The sequence below is a fragment of the Cynoglossus semilaevis genome, chromosome 17 (genome assembly GCF_000523025.1).
Source record: "Cynoglossus semilaevis isolate Cse_v1.0 chromosome 17, Cse_v1.0, whole genome shotgun sequence".
Taxonomy (NCBI): Eukaryota; Metazoa; Chordata; class Actinopteri; order Pleuronectiformes; family Cynoglossidae; genus Cynoglossus; species Cynoglossus semilaevis.
The window spans coordinates 3913804-3929489 of record NC_024323.1 but is presented as its reverse complement, the minus strand read 5'-3'; the positions used below and the strand labels follow the sequence as shown (position 1 = coordinate 3929489).

At 39.0% G+C, this 15686-nt stretch overlaps 1 protein-coding gene and 2 non-coding genes across 6 annotated transcripts; 2 read left to right on the top strand and 1 right to left on the bottom strand.

Annotated features, from left to right (window-relative positions):
* The first annotated feature begins 42 nt into the window (after window positions 1-42).
* LOC103392739 (plexin domain-containing protein 1-like) lies at window positions 43-15152 on the top strand. Of its 4 annotated transcripts, XM_025064260.1 has the most exons (16): window positions 43-490; window positions 600-696; window positions 2496-2563; window positions 3111-3147; window positions 9758-9915; window positions 10208-10351; window positions 12247-12316; window positions 12417-12539; window positions 12621-12739; window positions 13305-13404; window positions 13491-13592; window positions 13695-13776; window positions 13867-13927; window positions 14007-14130; window positions 14459-14616; window positions 14730-15152. In XM_025064260.1, exons 5-16 carry the CDS (start codon window positions 9847-9849, stop codon window positions 14841-14843), a joined length of 1266 nt encoding a protein of 421 aa, XP_024920028.1. In that variant the 5' UTR covers window positions 43-490; window positions 600-696; window positions 2496-2563; window positions 3111-3147; window positions 9758-9846; the 3' UTR covers window positions 14844-15152. The 4 variants fall into 4 exon arrangements, with proteins under 4 accessions (XP_024920028.1, XP_024920027.1, XP_016895693.1 ...); XM_025064259.1 differs by lacking the exons at window positions 43-490; window positions 600-696; window positions 2496-2563 and having other exon boundaries at window positions 2572-3147; window positions 13494-13592; XM_017040204.2 differs by lacking the exons at window positions 43-490; window positions 600-696; window positions 2496-2563 and having other exon boundaries at window positions 2572-3147; window positions 14010-14130.
* trnac-gca (transfer RNA cysteine (anticodon GCA)) lies at window positions 134-205 on the bottom strand. Its single transcript has one exon. It is a non-coding gene; the product is annotated as a tRNA-Cys (tRNA).
* trnac-gca (transfer RNA cysteine (anticodon GCA)) lies at window positions 11300-11371 on the top strand. The gene has a single exon. It is a non-coding gene; the product is annotated as a tRNA-Cys (tRNA).
* Window positions 15153-15686: the final 534 nt, after the last annotated feature.

Below are 15686 nucleotides of genomic sequence, written 5' to 3'. Positions count from 1 at the left end.
GACTGAGCTGCCGAACAGCATATTGACCATTTGTAAAAAGAAGTGTAAGCCTATAAAGTACAAGAGACAGAGGGAGACATTTGTTGTCGTTAATAATCCTGTGTGAGAGAGATTGGGAAAATGTCACAAGGTCAGGGGGCATCCGGATTTGAACCGGAGACCTCTTGATCTGCAGTCAAATGCTCTACCACTGAGCTATACCCCCGTGCGTTTTAACACTCAGAGAATACTCAATTCAATTCTGAGCCACTAAGAACACGTACACCTTGTGATGGAGGAGGAAGAGGGTAGAGTGAGTCCATGATTGGCCGGTCTTACCGAGTAAACCAATCAGTGTAAGCGGGCTTTATTTGTTTCTTCCTTAACAATGTTTGACGTGTAAAACGTCGGTTTCTCCTCACCTTTAGACTGATACACTCCAGTGACATCTATTGGCTAATACTTGTAACAGCAACTGATGAGCAGAGAAACGTTAAAAGGGAATAGAGATGTAAGATTTTTTTAAATTTATCTATTCTTTCTCATATAAATGTTGTTGTTTTTGGTTTGTGAATTACTGCAATTTTTTGTAACCTTTACCCGCTCCTATCATTTGGAAGGAGGAGTTTCCATGAGTTTCCATCGATGGCCCTCCACACCTGAACACCATCAGAGAAGAATGCGTTAAACGAGCATCCCGTGAGGAAACGACACAAGGTAGACTATGGTTGTGGTTAAAGCTGATAACGGGAACTGAGTTAAATGTGATAACTTCATTCTCAAGCCTACATAGTATTCTGTAAATGAAATACTTACAATTTGGGTAGCTCTGTGTATTGTTGCGTACTTGTAGGTATAGCTAGATATTCTTAACCAATTTTTATTTACCTGAACAGACTTGAACTTGGCTAATATTAATTCATATTAATATGACCCCTTTGGAATATATAGGCGGTTCTCAAATTTTGAGAGAAAAAACACAACACGACCAGAATAAATATATAACACACAGATGTATAGCCTGCATTTATTTATTTAATACAATTTCAGCTTTGGATTTTAAATTGTACAAATTATTTATTTCCTACTTAAAAAACAATCCAAACCGCCATTTTTTTTTTTTTTAATCTTGCGTTCCCCCTAGTGACACATTATGGGAATTTCTGCATTATGTCATCGTGATTATAAATAAAAGCCACAAGAAGCGAACTACAAGAACATTTGTCAAATGTTTGGCAAAGCCTAACTATCGTTTGCTATACTTCAGGACTATTCTTCCGTATCTATTTGCTCTTTGCTATTTTATAGCATTAGCATTAGCCAAAACTACGTTGAAGCCTTCTTGTGTCAATAGTTTCTGACCCTTTTGTCTTCTACAGTACAGTATGTTATTGTAGCTACAGTATGTGATACTGCAACAGCTGCTGTAGCTCAGCCAGAGAACTAAATCAGTGACAATGATTGGAACACTATACACTGATTTCACACTTTTTCCTATAAGAAATACACATTTAAACACACTTTAATGTACTTTTCTGTGAAAAGAATGTGCAAGGTAAATACACAAGTACAATATTCTTCGAAACAGAACTATTCCATTGTTTAACTGATAGAGTCAGCAGGGCCTATATGTATTACCATTTCACCTGCTGTAAACCACACTCTGCCCAGTGTTTACAGTCCAAATCATCAGACTATAGGCAGTAATTGCTGGCCCAGCTGTGACTGTAATAAACACAGAGATGTGGAGATTCCCATGTTTGCAGGAGAAACTGAAGAAACCCCAACAACGATAGGCATTGGAGTCAGCCAAAGTGCTTCTTAAAGATGTTTTTGTTAGCTTTGCACGTTAGAAAAACACCTATGTTTCTATTTAGGTGATTTAGTTAGTGTTACTGGGAGCTGTAAACAGGCTTGATATGAGATCGCTAACATCAAAACTAACACTGATTTGACGTCTGATCTGGTTAGCATCATTGGATTCTATCTAATCTCTGATGTTCCGTCTCATTATTTCTGTGCTGATATGTTGCTCTGATGAGTTGTGTTTAGGTTTTAGGGTTTCTCTCTTCACATGCTCAAGTATTTTTCCAATGCGTCACATCTAAACTTTATAGTACCTTAGGGTTCAGATTTAGGCTCCGTCCTCACTACACCTATGTCCAATTCAATTCATTTTATAACTGCGTATATTGTTAAGTATAGGAAACAGCCTCACACTTGATGTTTTTGCCCTTTTTTGCAGTTTGATTGTCAGACGTAGTTGTGTAGTCTACTCACATATACTTATATACTTTATTGATACCCAACCCTGTCTTGTTGAAATGGGTAGTTGAGGAACCTTCCAAAATGACCTTAGTTACATGAATGGCCTTTGGAGTCTCACTCTGGGTTTGTTCTAACTTTTTGAGAGGGTGGTGCAGGTTTGATTGTGTTAAATTACTAATGTTTGACAGATATCTTGGTCTGTAACTATACTGATTATTTTTTACAAAATTATGTTTTTTATCTTTCAGATTTTTTTTATGCTCCCCTGTGGTATTTGTTGGTACTTCCTCAGAGAGACTGCCTGGGACTACGAAGGGTGAGTTAACCAGGGTTTCTTATCTTCCTCTGTGCATTGACTTCTTGTAGACAACAGCATAAAAAGACAGCTGTTGGACTGTGTCCAAACAATCATAGACAGTCCTACAAAAGACTTCAGTCTTCTTAGAATGCTTTGCATACATCATTCAGGTCACGTGATGCATTCATCCCAGAACACGGCACTAGAAAACAACAGAGAAAGACACACTTCTGATCTAGAAAGAAGGAATCTTCTGTTCTTGAAAGTGTGCAGACGATCCAGATTTCTCCTCCCCTTCTCCAAAAACTTAATTAGCTGCGTAGTCACCATGGCAGCTGACGGACAGCAGTGAGGAGGAGAGAGAGCGTGAGGTTAGAAACAGTTGTGGTGTGTGGAGAGGGTGAGATTCAGAGGGAGAGAGGAGAGCAGTGGGAGGAAGTGCAAGGGATTGTGGCAAAAGTGTTTCAGCAAGGAGGAAACGTGGACGAGGACACAGCTGTAGCTTCATCCTCCGCTGTCCAACATGTGGATCTGTGTGGTGATGCTGTCCCTCTGTCTTCCTCAGACAGCGCTGGCTGAGGTTGATGGTCGAGCAACAACAGGTGAGCTGTGGCACCGCTCCATCATCACTGCTGTGTGTTCTCGCTCTTGTCATATTGCCTGTCATGTCTGTAGCTTCATTTAAAGATGTTTAGTCTGAGGACGAGGCTGCTCTAATCTTTGCCCCAGCAGTCGCTCCATTTGTGGGAACAGTTCAAGTTTATATTCATTCAGTTTTTGTTCTCTTTTCTCATTTCTCATTTCTATTTTAACATGCTCCTAACCACAGTTCTGTACTGTGGAGCATAGATGGACATTCTGCTCTTTTTTTTAAAATTTAACACACCAAAGAGAGAGAGACTTAGTTTACAATAAAGTGTACAATAAAAATGCCCTGCTCCACAAACATGTGGTGAGTCAAAACAGCAACACGAAAACAGCCTGTCTTTAAGGTTAAAATTAGACTTAGACTTGTTTTTCTTCTTGCCAGTCTGAAGTATGCAGAGTTTCATTCAGTCATGTACAAAAGTAGTGGAAAAAAAAAACAACAAAATACAAAGGACATGCTTAATTGTGATCCATTTTGAGATGTTAAATTTTGTTTGTTTTTTAAACTTTTTTCATTTAGATTAATAGTGTTTATTCATTATGTAAACAATTGTGTGATTATTTATAAAAGAAAAATAAATATGGAATTTTAATAAATGGTCCAAAGAGGCTGGAGTTCCAACCAAGGTAGAGGAGTGGAGAGGAGTTATCTCTTTAACTTGTCTATTTTTTTCCAGCAAAAATAGTATTTATTCCAGCCTATTTCTGGTCCAATGTTTCACTTTTCAACAACATTTTGGATATTTTGCAACATTCTTGCTAACAGCTCTATTTTTGTTGGAATGATTTGAGCTAACATTTGCCATTTGCCCTAATTCCTGGTAACGTCTTTTGTGAGTTTTTTTAAATAATTTTTTTAGTATATCGTTCCTTGTTTGAGGATATTGACCAACATCAATAACATCACTGTTTGAGCAATGATGCTTTTACAGCTGCCCACTGTTCACTTTGGTGATGGGTTAAAAGCAGATGTGAAATGTTGTTGTGTGTGCAGGGGTGTGCTGTGTCACAGTGACAAATAATTCACTTTAACTTTTCCCTTCACTTTACGTTCACTTTAATTGCACAGTGAATAAGACAAACATAGACCTGATGTCTCAACTACGTTCATTAACAGCATTTGCGCTGCACTTCATATTGTATTCAATGTGATAAAACACAATGCATTTGGAAGTACAGTAAATTCTTGTAACCATATCTGGCCCCCGCTCAGAAAGAAAAAGTTTCAACATGACTAACCTAATGTCTCCTCCCTTCCATTGCCTACGCTGCTCTTATCTGCCCTGTCAGTGGCTATTATATACAACTCACTTTTGAAAAATGACTTTGGTCCAAGGTGAACCATCTTCACCATCTGACGTTTCTACAAAGAAGAAATCTTTTCACTGGAACTGAACTGGAACTTCAGTGCTGGGCCTCCCGGCTCTAAGACGTTTGCTCAACAAATTGCCTGTAGCTGATTCATATGTTGGAGTTGAGAGAGTGAAAAACAATGGTTGGTATATTATTGTCTGCAGATCCCAGACGTACTGGTCTATTTTGTTCAATGTGGCCAAAGATAGTGAAACAAATGCGATGTGTTTTATTAACAAAGGATAAAAATAGTACAAATGGCAAGATGTCTCTCCCATTTGGATTTAAAGTGAAATATTTTGGAAAAGGAATGATCAGAAAAACATGTTGTACCTCTATTTTAACTCCTTCATTATTTGACTTATCAGACAATAGGACTAGTATGACATCTTCACTTTTGCACACAGCAGTTTAGTGCCATGACTTCGATCCAGTTTTTTTTTTAAATGCATCATCTCCTGTCTTACATTTTTATTGTCATACACACCCACTGGTGTTTTTTATTTATTGTGTTAGATTAGATTCCTGTATGTTATTTACAAGGGTTTTACTGCAGTATATCAGCAGCTTGGATACTCACCAGAGTAAACGCTGAGGATTTATTGCAGCAAACTCTTACCGTTTGTAAGAGTCATAAGCTACATATTCACATTTATTTTCTCAGGAAATTTAAACTTCAAGATTTTGTGTTGTTTCATTCAGTTGGGGTTCATTCACTTAAAAGTAATTAGAAAAAAAGTGAATGTTGCGACAAACTCGACCTCCGAAAGGAACAGGACATGTTTACTGCGGGTGATGCTGAGGCGTCTGTGCCGACTGCTTCAGCTTCTGCTCAGGAAGGGTGTGTCCTTCCAGACTTCTGTGAGCTGACCACTCACAGAAAAAGACAGCGTAATGTTGTGGTGTGGTGGTAAAAGACTGGAGACTGGAGGTCAACGTTTTAACCAGAACATCTGGGTTTCCAAATATGCATCCACTTGAACCTCACAAGGACTTTCACTCGGACAGTATTTGCCGTCAGTGTCCCCTGTCATGCCTCTGTGGCCTTTCTCTCTTCAACTGTGACTCAATGAACCGTTTAGTTTGAATGTGTGGAGAGTTGGACTTTGCTATGCTGCACAAAGGACAATGATGAAGTGCGTTCATCCTGTGTTTTCATTATCAATGCTGAGACATTTGTCTTCAAACTGAGGAACCACCCTGTTGTTTTCTCAAAAAGATTATAGGAATTACAAGACAAATCAAGGACCGTTTAGATATTGATTCATCGGTTTGGTATTCTGCTGAAATATTCTCCCTCAAGGATTTTAGGACGTTGATACGAGTGCGTAATTTCAGCAGCCCGATGGTGCTCCACAGAGAGGTTATATCGCATATACAGTGGAAATATATAATTTACTCACAATTTGCACCACTTACTCAGTGTAATACCTCGGTCTGTTTGGTTGAATAGGTTAAAGTTAGTCCATTATATTTTAAATTTAAGTAAATTATACACAGATAAAAACATCAGAAAATAACAACCTGTTATCCAAAATAAGAGCTTTAAAAAGATGAAATCAGCTCAAACAGGACTACAGTTAGTTTTAAAACCTGATGGAAGACAACTGACAAAAAAAAAATAAAATCCAAAAATAACCCTGAAACATGTTTGACAAGGACAAAAAAGCTCCAGCGTAAAAGTATTTCCTGCCCTCATGCGAGCGGTTCCAGCCGAACAAAAAGAGTTTCTACTCCAAGATGGTTTTTATCAGTTCATACAGTTTCAGTAACGTCGTTATCTGGTATTGATTACTTCTGGCTGGAGAGAGGATGACCTGATCAGATATTAAAAGCCATTACATCACATTTAAAATCTGCATCCAACACAGCTTTCAGAAAACACAGTCGGTATCCTTATCTGGTGCACTGCAAAACCTCAATAAGTGTGAGCTCAATGTTTTCCTCCCTTACCTCATAGATGCCACAACAGGGCGGAACCAGTGATCACACATTAAGGTTTAATCAATGAGCTGCCACGAATGCACTGAGACATTAGTTTATTAAATCAAAGGGTGGGGTAGAATACAGTAGTCTAGTAAGGTCAAAGATTACATGGTCCGGACAGAGGTTTGCAATATGATGCAATGTTGGTGCTGTTGGCGAGAGGACATCACAGTCAGAAAGGGCTGAACACAGGGCGATGGTTAGAGGCACGGTGACCCACAGTGCAGTATGAACGCTGGGGGTTTGGCAAGGAACAAGTGGGGACCAACGGTCGGTGTTTTCCACCCATGCTCAGGACAGAAATGTCCACCAGCATTTTACTGCTCTGCTGTGGCACAGGCCTCTTTATGCAAATGTGTCCAAATGAAATCTTTAAATTGAATAAGATGACATTTGTTTTCTTGTTTGTCCATTATTCGCTGAAGTTCTCGACTTTATCTATTTCCCAGACTAACGAGGAGCATCTGTAGGAATGAAGTAAAGAAGCAGAGAGTTCTGGTCGGTTAATTTTCCCATTAACATTTCCTGATAAAAATCACTGTGGGAGAGGGCGTGGGAGGCCGGTTTGCATGCAACTGGGTTCTCTGCTGTCTTTAATCAGGCTCAGAGCATGTACAGAACGGCTGGTGTGAGAGTCCTTCTACAGAAGGTGCAGGTGCTCAGCACAGAAGAATGTACATTTTGTGAGCTCATTCTGAAACATACGATAAAAACATGAAACACATTGTTATGAACCCTTTCACATTTTTCGTTAAAGTGAGTTCATTCAAACTCATTGAATTTTATACAATCACGCTCCGTTTCATTGCACATTGAATCACATTTTGGTCACGATGTGACGCTTTCTCTGCCTTTTCAAATGTATACATTTCATTTCATGAATATCAGTTTTAGGATGACCATAAATACATATTCCATTCTATTCTTTCATACGTCCAACAAACTCAGAATGTGAATGATGTTTTTTAGGTTTTATCCAAATAAGAATACATCACAGATTACCAACTGGGCAAAGCAGATAACAGTGTGGGGCCAAAAGTCTCAAGTTCGTTCAAAACATTTAGAGACAGCTTTATTCGATAAACTGGGAATTGCGTGTTCTGTTCTAAACAGAAATCTGATTTGCTTGGAAGTACGAATGAAGCTCTGGTGGGTCTTCTGTCTCAGTTTTTCACTGTTCATTGGGACGTACTATGAGTTGTAGTTATTCCTTGGTGCCTGGTTCACTGCTTCCTACGGCCAACTGCTTCTGCAGAGCAGGATTAAATGAAGTTGTATGCATGAAGTGGACGACGTTTTGATAAGTCAATTTGTTGCAGAGGTTCTCAAGAGTCGGGATTATTTAAGCACGTTTGTGTTGATATAAAAACTAAACCACGCATTTTTGAAGTCTGCAACTAACAATGAAAAATAGCTTTCTTGCGCATTGTGGCTCAACAGCTGGGTCAGGTTGCTAGGCTAATATCTTTTTGTTAACGCTAACATAGCGAAAGCTAACAAACCTCCTTTAGAAACTAGCTTACCTGGTAGTGCTTAAAGTTACAACTTTGTATAAAACGTGAATTTATTTACAATACATTGATGTGTTGAATACTGCCTGGTTTGTTGAAACCAAATAGTTAGATTAATAAAAAGACGAATCCTGGATTTCAGTCACAACGTTTTAGGGTAAAGCTATTACGGCTGAAACAATTTAGGTGTGTATCATTGACAAACACGTTATCAATTTCGACTAAAACTTTTATTTTCACTTGCCAAGAACAGAGTAAACAGTAGTATAAGTACTTAAAAGTATCAAACGTTTTGTCAACCCTTTACCTGTAAACCTTAAGTCATCAGTTTAACATTACAGCCTAAAATGATAGGTTACTTTTGGCTGGCTAACATTAGCAGCAAAGTGTTTGGAATCAAGATTCAAATGTTTGAGCATGGGATTCCCAAACGGGCCACGACAGATCCACTTAAGTCACCCTGCTCAGTCTTAATCTGTTCAGTTTCAAGAAAAATCTCAGCGTGAAGACACCGGAGCAGCAGAGACGAACTCTTCGCGGCAGCCGAGCTGACCACGGAAGCAATCACGGTGTTTCCGCCGAGACACTGAATATGGCGGAGTGGCTCTCTCGGCTTTTTTCCCCCTGGTTGTGTAACCATTTCCACCGACACTTCGAGCAAACACCTTCTGTAATCTACTGAAAGCCAGAGAATGTAAACAGTAGACGATTAGTACAGAGAGGCCTCCATATTTAGGGTTAGAACAGACACACCGCAAAGGGAAAAGGGCGGAGTAGGGCTTTATATAGCGTGGGTGACGTCATCTACGTGTGCCGTAATTTACTTAAAAAACTATTTACCGTAATACCATAAACCGACAGCGTAAGACCATTGACAGGAGTGTTGAAGGCTCAATGTATAATACTTTAGATCTAAGGACGAATGAGTCCAGGATAAGAAAGAACATGGGATTCAGGATAAATACATTCTGCTACACACCAGAGGCTTGAAGTAACAGGTACTATTTTTACAGAACAATGTCTTCTTTTGTTTTCATCACAGTCAAACTCCCGTCTGTAGGTAAAACACCTGGGTGGTCCGTGCCTAAAGCTGGCCCTTAATTTAAAATGACATATCAACATTGCCACCACTGTATGCAGTGTATTTTCGACACAACATGGAAACCATAGTGCTGAGTGAAAATAAACATTTATCTCCTCGAGAGCCCCCTGCGTCAGTGTAGCTTTTGAATCACACACTCTGTTCTAAAATTTGAATATGTGGTTTGACAGAAAACCATCCCACCCCAGTTTGTTACCACATATGTTTTACATTGTTTGTAGGACTTGACAGTTCCACCACACGCATCACTAAATGTTGGTTGTATTGTTTTTGTCTCCATTCAACAATGGGGTTAGCACACAGGGTCAGACTCAGCGATTTCACGAGTGAATTGTAATTCCTCACGAGGCCGAAAAACCAAGCCCTGGAGCACAACTGTAAACATCATTCTTAAGAGTCCAGATAAATCAGTCATTTGAAATGTTTCTCTGTGCTGTAGGGTCCTGGTAGCAGAGGGAAAACACAAGCTGTTGTGTGTTTAATAATTTGTACCACAAAATATTTGTATATATATATATATATATATACAATATATCTGAGAAGTAAATCGTAGCATTTCCCCAAAGACCAAAACAACATCTGGCATCTGATAGAAACATTAATATTTGACAGATTATAGGAACAGCGTGAGCTCAGAGGACCATGACACGTTGACTGGAGGTTCTAACAGAGTTCAGAGGTCATCCCCAGGTCACACTGTGATGAGCAGGGCCGTCTCAGGTGGAGAACTGACCATCACCACCCTGCTAGACAACACGACACATGTGGTGGTGAGTGTGGAACCGCGATGTATTTTTGACTTTAATGGTTTGTAGTTCATTATGATTATTTTTAAAAATTTGGCCTAGATCTTTCTGTTTTAGTTGGGCCAAAATACTTTGTTCTTTTCTTTTTTATAAAAGTAAACTAAACACTGTTTTTCTACTCATTTGGAGAGGTATACGGTGTGACAGCCTGGAACTCAACTGTAATCAAAGTGAACTCTTTATGACTGCATAACACAGGCTGTAATCACAGTCGCACCGATATACCCACTGACCCTTGTGTTTTTCTGTCTGGAAGGAGGATTCTGGGAAATATTATACATGGCGTAGGTTCGGTCCTGAAGACAAGCGCACCAAAGAGCTATGGGTGGACATGAATGATGTACGACACGGCCAAGTGAGAGTCCATGCAATTCTGTCAAATTCGTACAAGCAAGCTGTGGTGAGTACAGTACAGTACAGTACAGTACAGTACACACACACCATGGACTGTGTAATATGGTAATACCTCATGAGTTCTGTTAATCCTGAGTGAAAAGTGTCTCTATGACAGGGGTCTCAAAACCATGGCCTGCGGGCCACTTCCAGCTCAAAACTAAATGTCAAAAGTATCTAAATTATTATTTAAATTAGTATTTAAATTTGCCACACTTAATCCACAGAATCCACCTGTCATACTTTGATGTGGTATTGTATACAGTAGCTCACTAGTACAGTATCTGACTTCAGGTCAAGAGGTCCCCAATCGTCTGCAGGAGCCACACAAGACAGTTCTAGTCTTTATAGACAGAATGTCACCCAGGCCACTAATTAATAACGCTTAACTAATTGGTTTTACACTGAAAATAGTTTTCTTTACTCTCTTTTTGATGTCTTGTGGTTCCCATGCTCCCTGTTGTTGTGTGAGGTCTATAAAAGCAAGGCTGGAATCTTCATGTTTAAACTCAATAAACCCAGAGAAAGACTTGAACAAGTTTAACTCCATTATCAGATGTTAAATAGCTGAGTGAAGCCAAACAAAGCAGCCTCTGTGTTCACACAGGCCGGGCTGTTTTGGGTGGCAGTCTATTCCAGGCAAGTGCAGCCCTCTGACGACTAGACTGAGTACTCAGTTAGATACGCTCCACTAGTCAAACCAGATTATTCTGATTTTAAGTGGTCAGAAAACACAATTATTTATCAACTTCAAGGCTCACCTAAACTAAACAGGAAGATGTCACTTTAGATTAGATTTGTTCACTAAAACATTGTGATCTCCAGAATGCTACGGGCTGATTCAAAATGTGTAGTCTCTGTGCACGTTTTATGGCAGAAACGTGTACGCGTTCAGGTCAAACAATAATTTAAAACAGGTTTACTTCAATTGTTTTTCATCAAGAGCAAAACACCTGGGGGTATAGCTCAGTGGTAGAGCATTTGACTGCAGATCAAGAGGTCCCCAGTTCAAATCTGGGTGCCCCCTAAATCTTTAGCTTGCAACTGCGCCGACATCCTTTTGAACTGAACAACACAACACAACACGATAGAGTGGTAGAAAACTGATGTAACGATGGGTTTTCATTTACATCAGTCTTCTCTGAAGGAACCTCAGCATCCCATGGGTCACGTTACTGCCATCTAGTGGGTCAATTATCCATTGGTAAACGATAACGGGTAACATCCTCGCTGATGAATACTGCACTTTATACGGTCTGTGTGACATTGGAAATGACTGGGAGGAGGTTCTAACGTCCAATGATTCTTCCTCTATAGGATAAAAATATACATTTAGAGGAACACAACAGTGAATCCGTGAACATGAAGTTAATTTTAACACAGGTCATGCGTATATATTATAAAAACGTGGAGAAGGAATAACTTTAGACTCAACTCATCTTAAGAACAAATGTCTTGATTATGTAAATGTCACAGTGTAGGGGTTGGAAGTTGATTTTTCTTGGAAAGCTCTCGGTCAGTTAATAGTCAAGTTGTGTCTATGTTGTAATCGTATTTTGAAACCGTGTTACATCACAGTAGAAACATTTTAATAACATTATTATTGTTTGAAGAAAGAAAGCTCCCTAAGAGACCAATATTGTATCTGGTATGTTTTATTATGTCTATGACAGAGGAAATGTTCCTGAAGAGACATACAGCAGAATCCATACTTAATGTTTATATACACTGTTTACAACAACTCCAAATACATAATGCTTCATCATCAAATACTTTGATGATGTGAATATGATCAAAAATAATTAAATTATAACCTCAAAATCAGACAATTTACTGTTTTTGATCTACTAAATTCTGAATTGTCTCATTTGGTTCTGTTTTTTGTTTTTTGTTTTATTTTAGAGGGTCGCCCTGTCCTTTAACTTTCCTTTTTACGGGCATTACCTGGGGCAGATAACCATCGCTACTGGAGGTACATTCAGATGTTTGAAACAGATGTTCACTTGACCTTAACAGCATATGTTCGGAGCAGGAACTCCAACTCACACACTTTCCCATCTGGACACTTTCAGGCTTTATCTTCACAGGGGACATTACTCACCGCATGCTGACCACAACGCAGTACATTGCCCCTCTAATGGCGAACTTTGACCCCAGTTACTCTAAGGACTCCAAAGTACAATACTTAGATAATGGTAAGATGACACACTGTGTTTTCACAGATCCATGTTTAGTGGCATTTGTCTGACTCTGGTTTGACCTTCTTTCCTTCTTAGGAGAGATGTTTGTGGTCCAGTGGGAGAGAGTCAGACTTCTGGACAAAAAGTCAGCGGGAGTTTTCACCTTTCAGGCTGCACTCTACAAAACAGGAGACATTACATTTAGCTACAGAGATGTGAGAAGTTTTATTTCTCATTATTCTGTGTATGTGTCCAAAATTGTTTACAGAGTCAAACTACACCCAGAGCAGATAGCATGTTAGCAGAAAGATAATACGATAAGAAATAAGAGATGAAATGGCTAACCATAAGTAGCAAGGCTACAAAAATAGATACAAACATTGATTATTTAAATTAAACTCATTAAATGTCATTGCTGACAAAAAAATACAATACAATCTATCAATCAATCTATCAGTCAGTTATGCAAACCATTGATAAATAAATCACAGCAGAAAAAAGCTAAAATACAACATTAACTTTGTTTTTGATTTAATCATTTTTATTATATTTTATTACAAAATAGAAATGAATAAATATTAAAAAAAATAGGATCATTGCTGGTTATCTAGAGCCAAATATATAAACATGAGCTACAATCAACTTAAAATACATAACAACTAGCCAAATGCTAAAGTTGCCAAAAGAATTTGAGTTGAGTTTGACATTCTACACTGACACTGGACCATTTTCACAGGGGCACGCACTCACACAGTAAAAATGGAAACTTTTCTTTTCCAGGTTCCATTGACGTTGGATGTTATCAGTTCAGCTGAGCATTCGGTGAAGGTCGGGTTGTCTGACGCCTTTATGGTCACATCCTTTAATACACAATCACCAGGTCAGCTGTGTTGTTCTTACATACAGTAGTTATAGCCTTTTTTATCATATTTCTAATGAATCATTGATGTGTACGTTCTCTGACAGCAGAAGCCAGCAGCCAGAGGACGCTCTTTGAGTACCACAGGGTTGAAGTAGACACCGCACAGGTCACGACCAACTCTGCTATTGAGTTCACTGCCCTGCCTAGTAAGTCAGCTCTGTCCGTGAAGCACTGTCAGTGAAATACTTTATTTGTACTTCCATTGTACATGTGATTTTTTTTATATAATTTACTTTTTTTCCTTTTAGCGTGTCTACAACATGACAGCTGTGAGCTCTGCCACTCATTCAACCAAACCTTAGGTTGTACTTGGTGTCATGTTCTCCAGAGGTCTGTATCATTACATTATTATATCTTATACCAACCTACTGATCCAGGTCTTCATGATCCTCAAACTAATATACATGTCATGTGTACCAGGTGTTCAGACGGCATGGACCGACACAGGCAGGAATGGTTGGAGTACTCTTGTTCAGACGAGGTACTGCTGTAGGTCAGTGGAGAACGGCTCTTTTTTTTTATTCAAACAACATTTAATCTGATTTGTTATTGTGTATAAGCAGAGCAAAGAGACATCCTGTTCAGATTACACAACAGTTGAAGGCACCTTTGACTCCTCCGTCACACCAGAGATGGAGGGGACGACACGTCTGACTCCTCTACAAGAAGACTGTAAAGCTGTCGGTGAGACCGTGTTCAATTTCACTGGTGCTGCACTGAAAACTGAAATTTGACTGAATTAATGACTTTTTTTTTTTTAATTTGGATTCTTTAAAGACATTAAACAGTTTATTCTAGCTACCAACTGACAGTAATCATTACGAATCATTTTTAATTTATTAGCAATCAGATTAGTGTATAAGTCTTTTTCTACACTTGTCAATGTAATTTAGCCTCCACTTGTTTTTGCATGTCATCGAGTGTTTGTTTAAAAGCTGCAGTATTACAATGATTTAGACGTGTTCTGCTACATTAAGGATTTTACTATTGTGAATTTCCATTCTAAATACAGATGTGAGGACAGATTCCTCAGCCAAGAGTGACGCCTTTGCAAACACTGGGGTGATTGCTGGAATAACAGCTGCTCTTGTGTTACTTTTGGCTCTGGTACTTGTGGCTCTGTACATCAACTGCTATCCTAGTGTTGCATCTTCACATTACCTCATTGCAGTAAGCATTTAAAACACACCATGTTCACCTTAAAAAAGAAAGATTTTCACTTATATACAGCATATCGTCATCACACATACGTGTCCTTTTGTTGGTTTGTTTTTCCTTTTAAGAGACGTAGAAGTTACTGGCCGTCCCTGAAGTTTCAGAAGCAGCAGTCGGGCTACACTGAAGTGGAAGAAGGTCACGAGAAAGACAGCATTGTTGAACCTGGGCCTGGGCGCTGAAACCCAGAAACCTGGAAGATATTTGCATTGGACTGATTTCTATCAACATTCAAATGCAAACCCTCATCCAAGCATCTGTTTTCTGAAAGTGTTAATGGTTTGGAGATGTTAAGCAGCATTGCAAAAAAGGGATGAAACTGTTGCCACAGTTTGGAGTCCACAGTCAGACACAGCTTGAAGTTCATTTTCAATTCATCATTTTATTGCCATGTGTTATACCGACTGCAAGGGAAAGTGGAACGCTTACCACAATTTCATGAAAAATGCATCAACTCTCTGTTTTATATAAAATAAATAAAAAAAAGTGTGGTTGGACTCCTGTGTCAATTTCTGCTGCGTATTAATAGCAACACTGGTATTATTAGATTCCCATTGTTTTGTATTTGACACGTTGTTTAAAAAAATAGAAAATATCTGGGTGAACTAAGGAAAGTTGGAGGTATAAGAGCTGGAATAAAAAATATATGGAGTAGAAAATCACTGGAGAACCTGACCCCTGTTCTTTATTTGGTAGTTCAGCCTGTGTTAGTCCAGGGGTTATACATAGAAAAGTACAAGTGTATCAGAATAATACATTAAAAGAGGGGAAGAATCCAGTGTATCGGGCGAAAGTACAGCTTTTTAGCCAGCAGGTGTCTCTCTATCCTAAAGCTTCCAACGCCGTAATCTAGGACGCGCAGTGAACGTGGCAGATGTGTAAACGTGATTTGAAATGACTGTTTTATTTATAAAAAACCCACAACAACAACAACAGCAACACTGAAAACATATGAGTGGTTTGGTTTCCCACGTGATTGTAGATCAGGTCAGAACCATGTGTTGCACACGCAGAGATAATGGCCT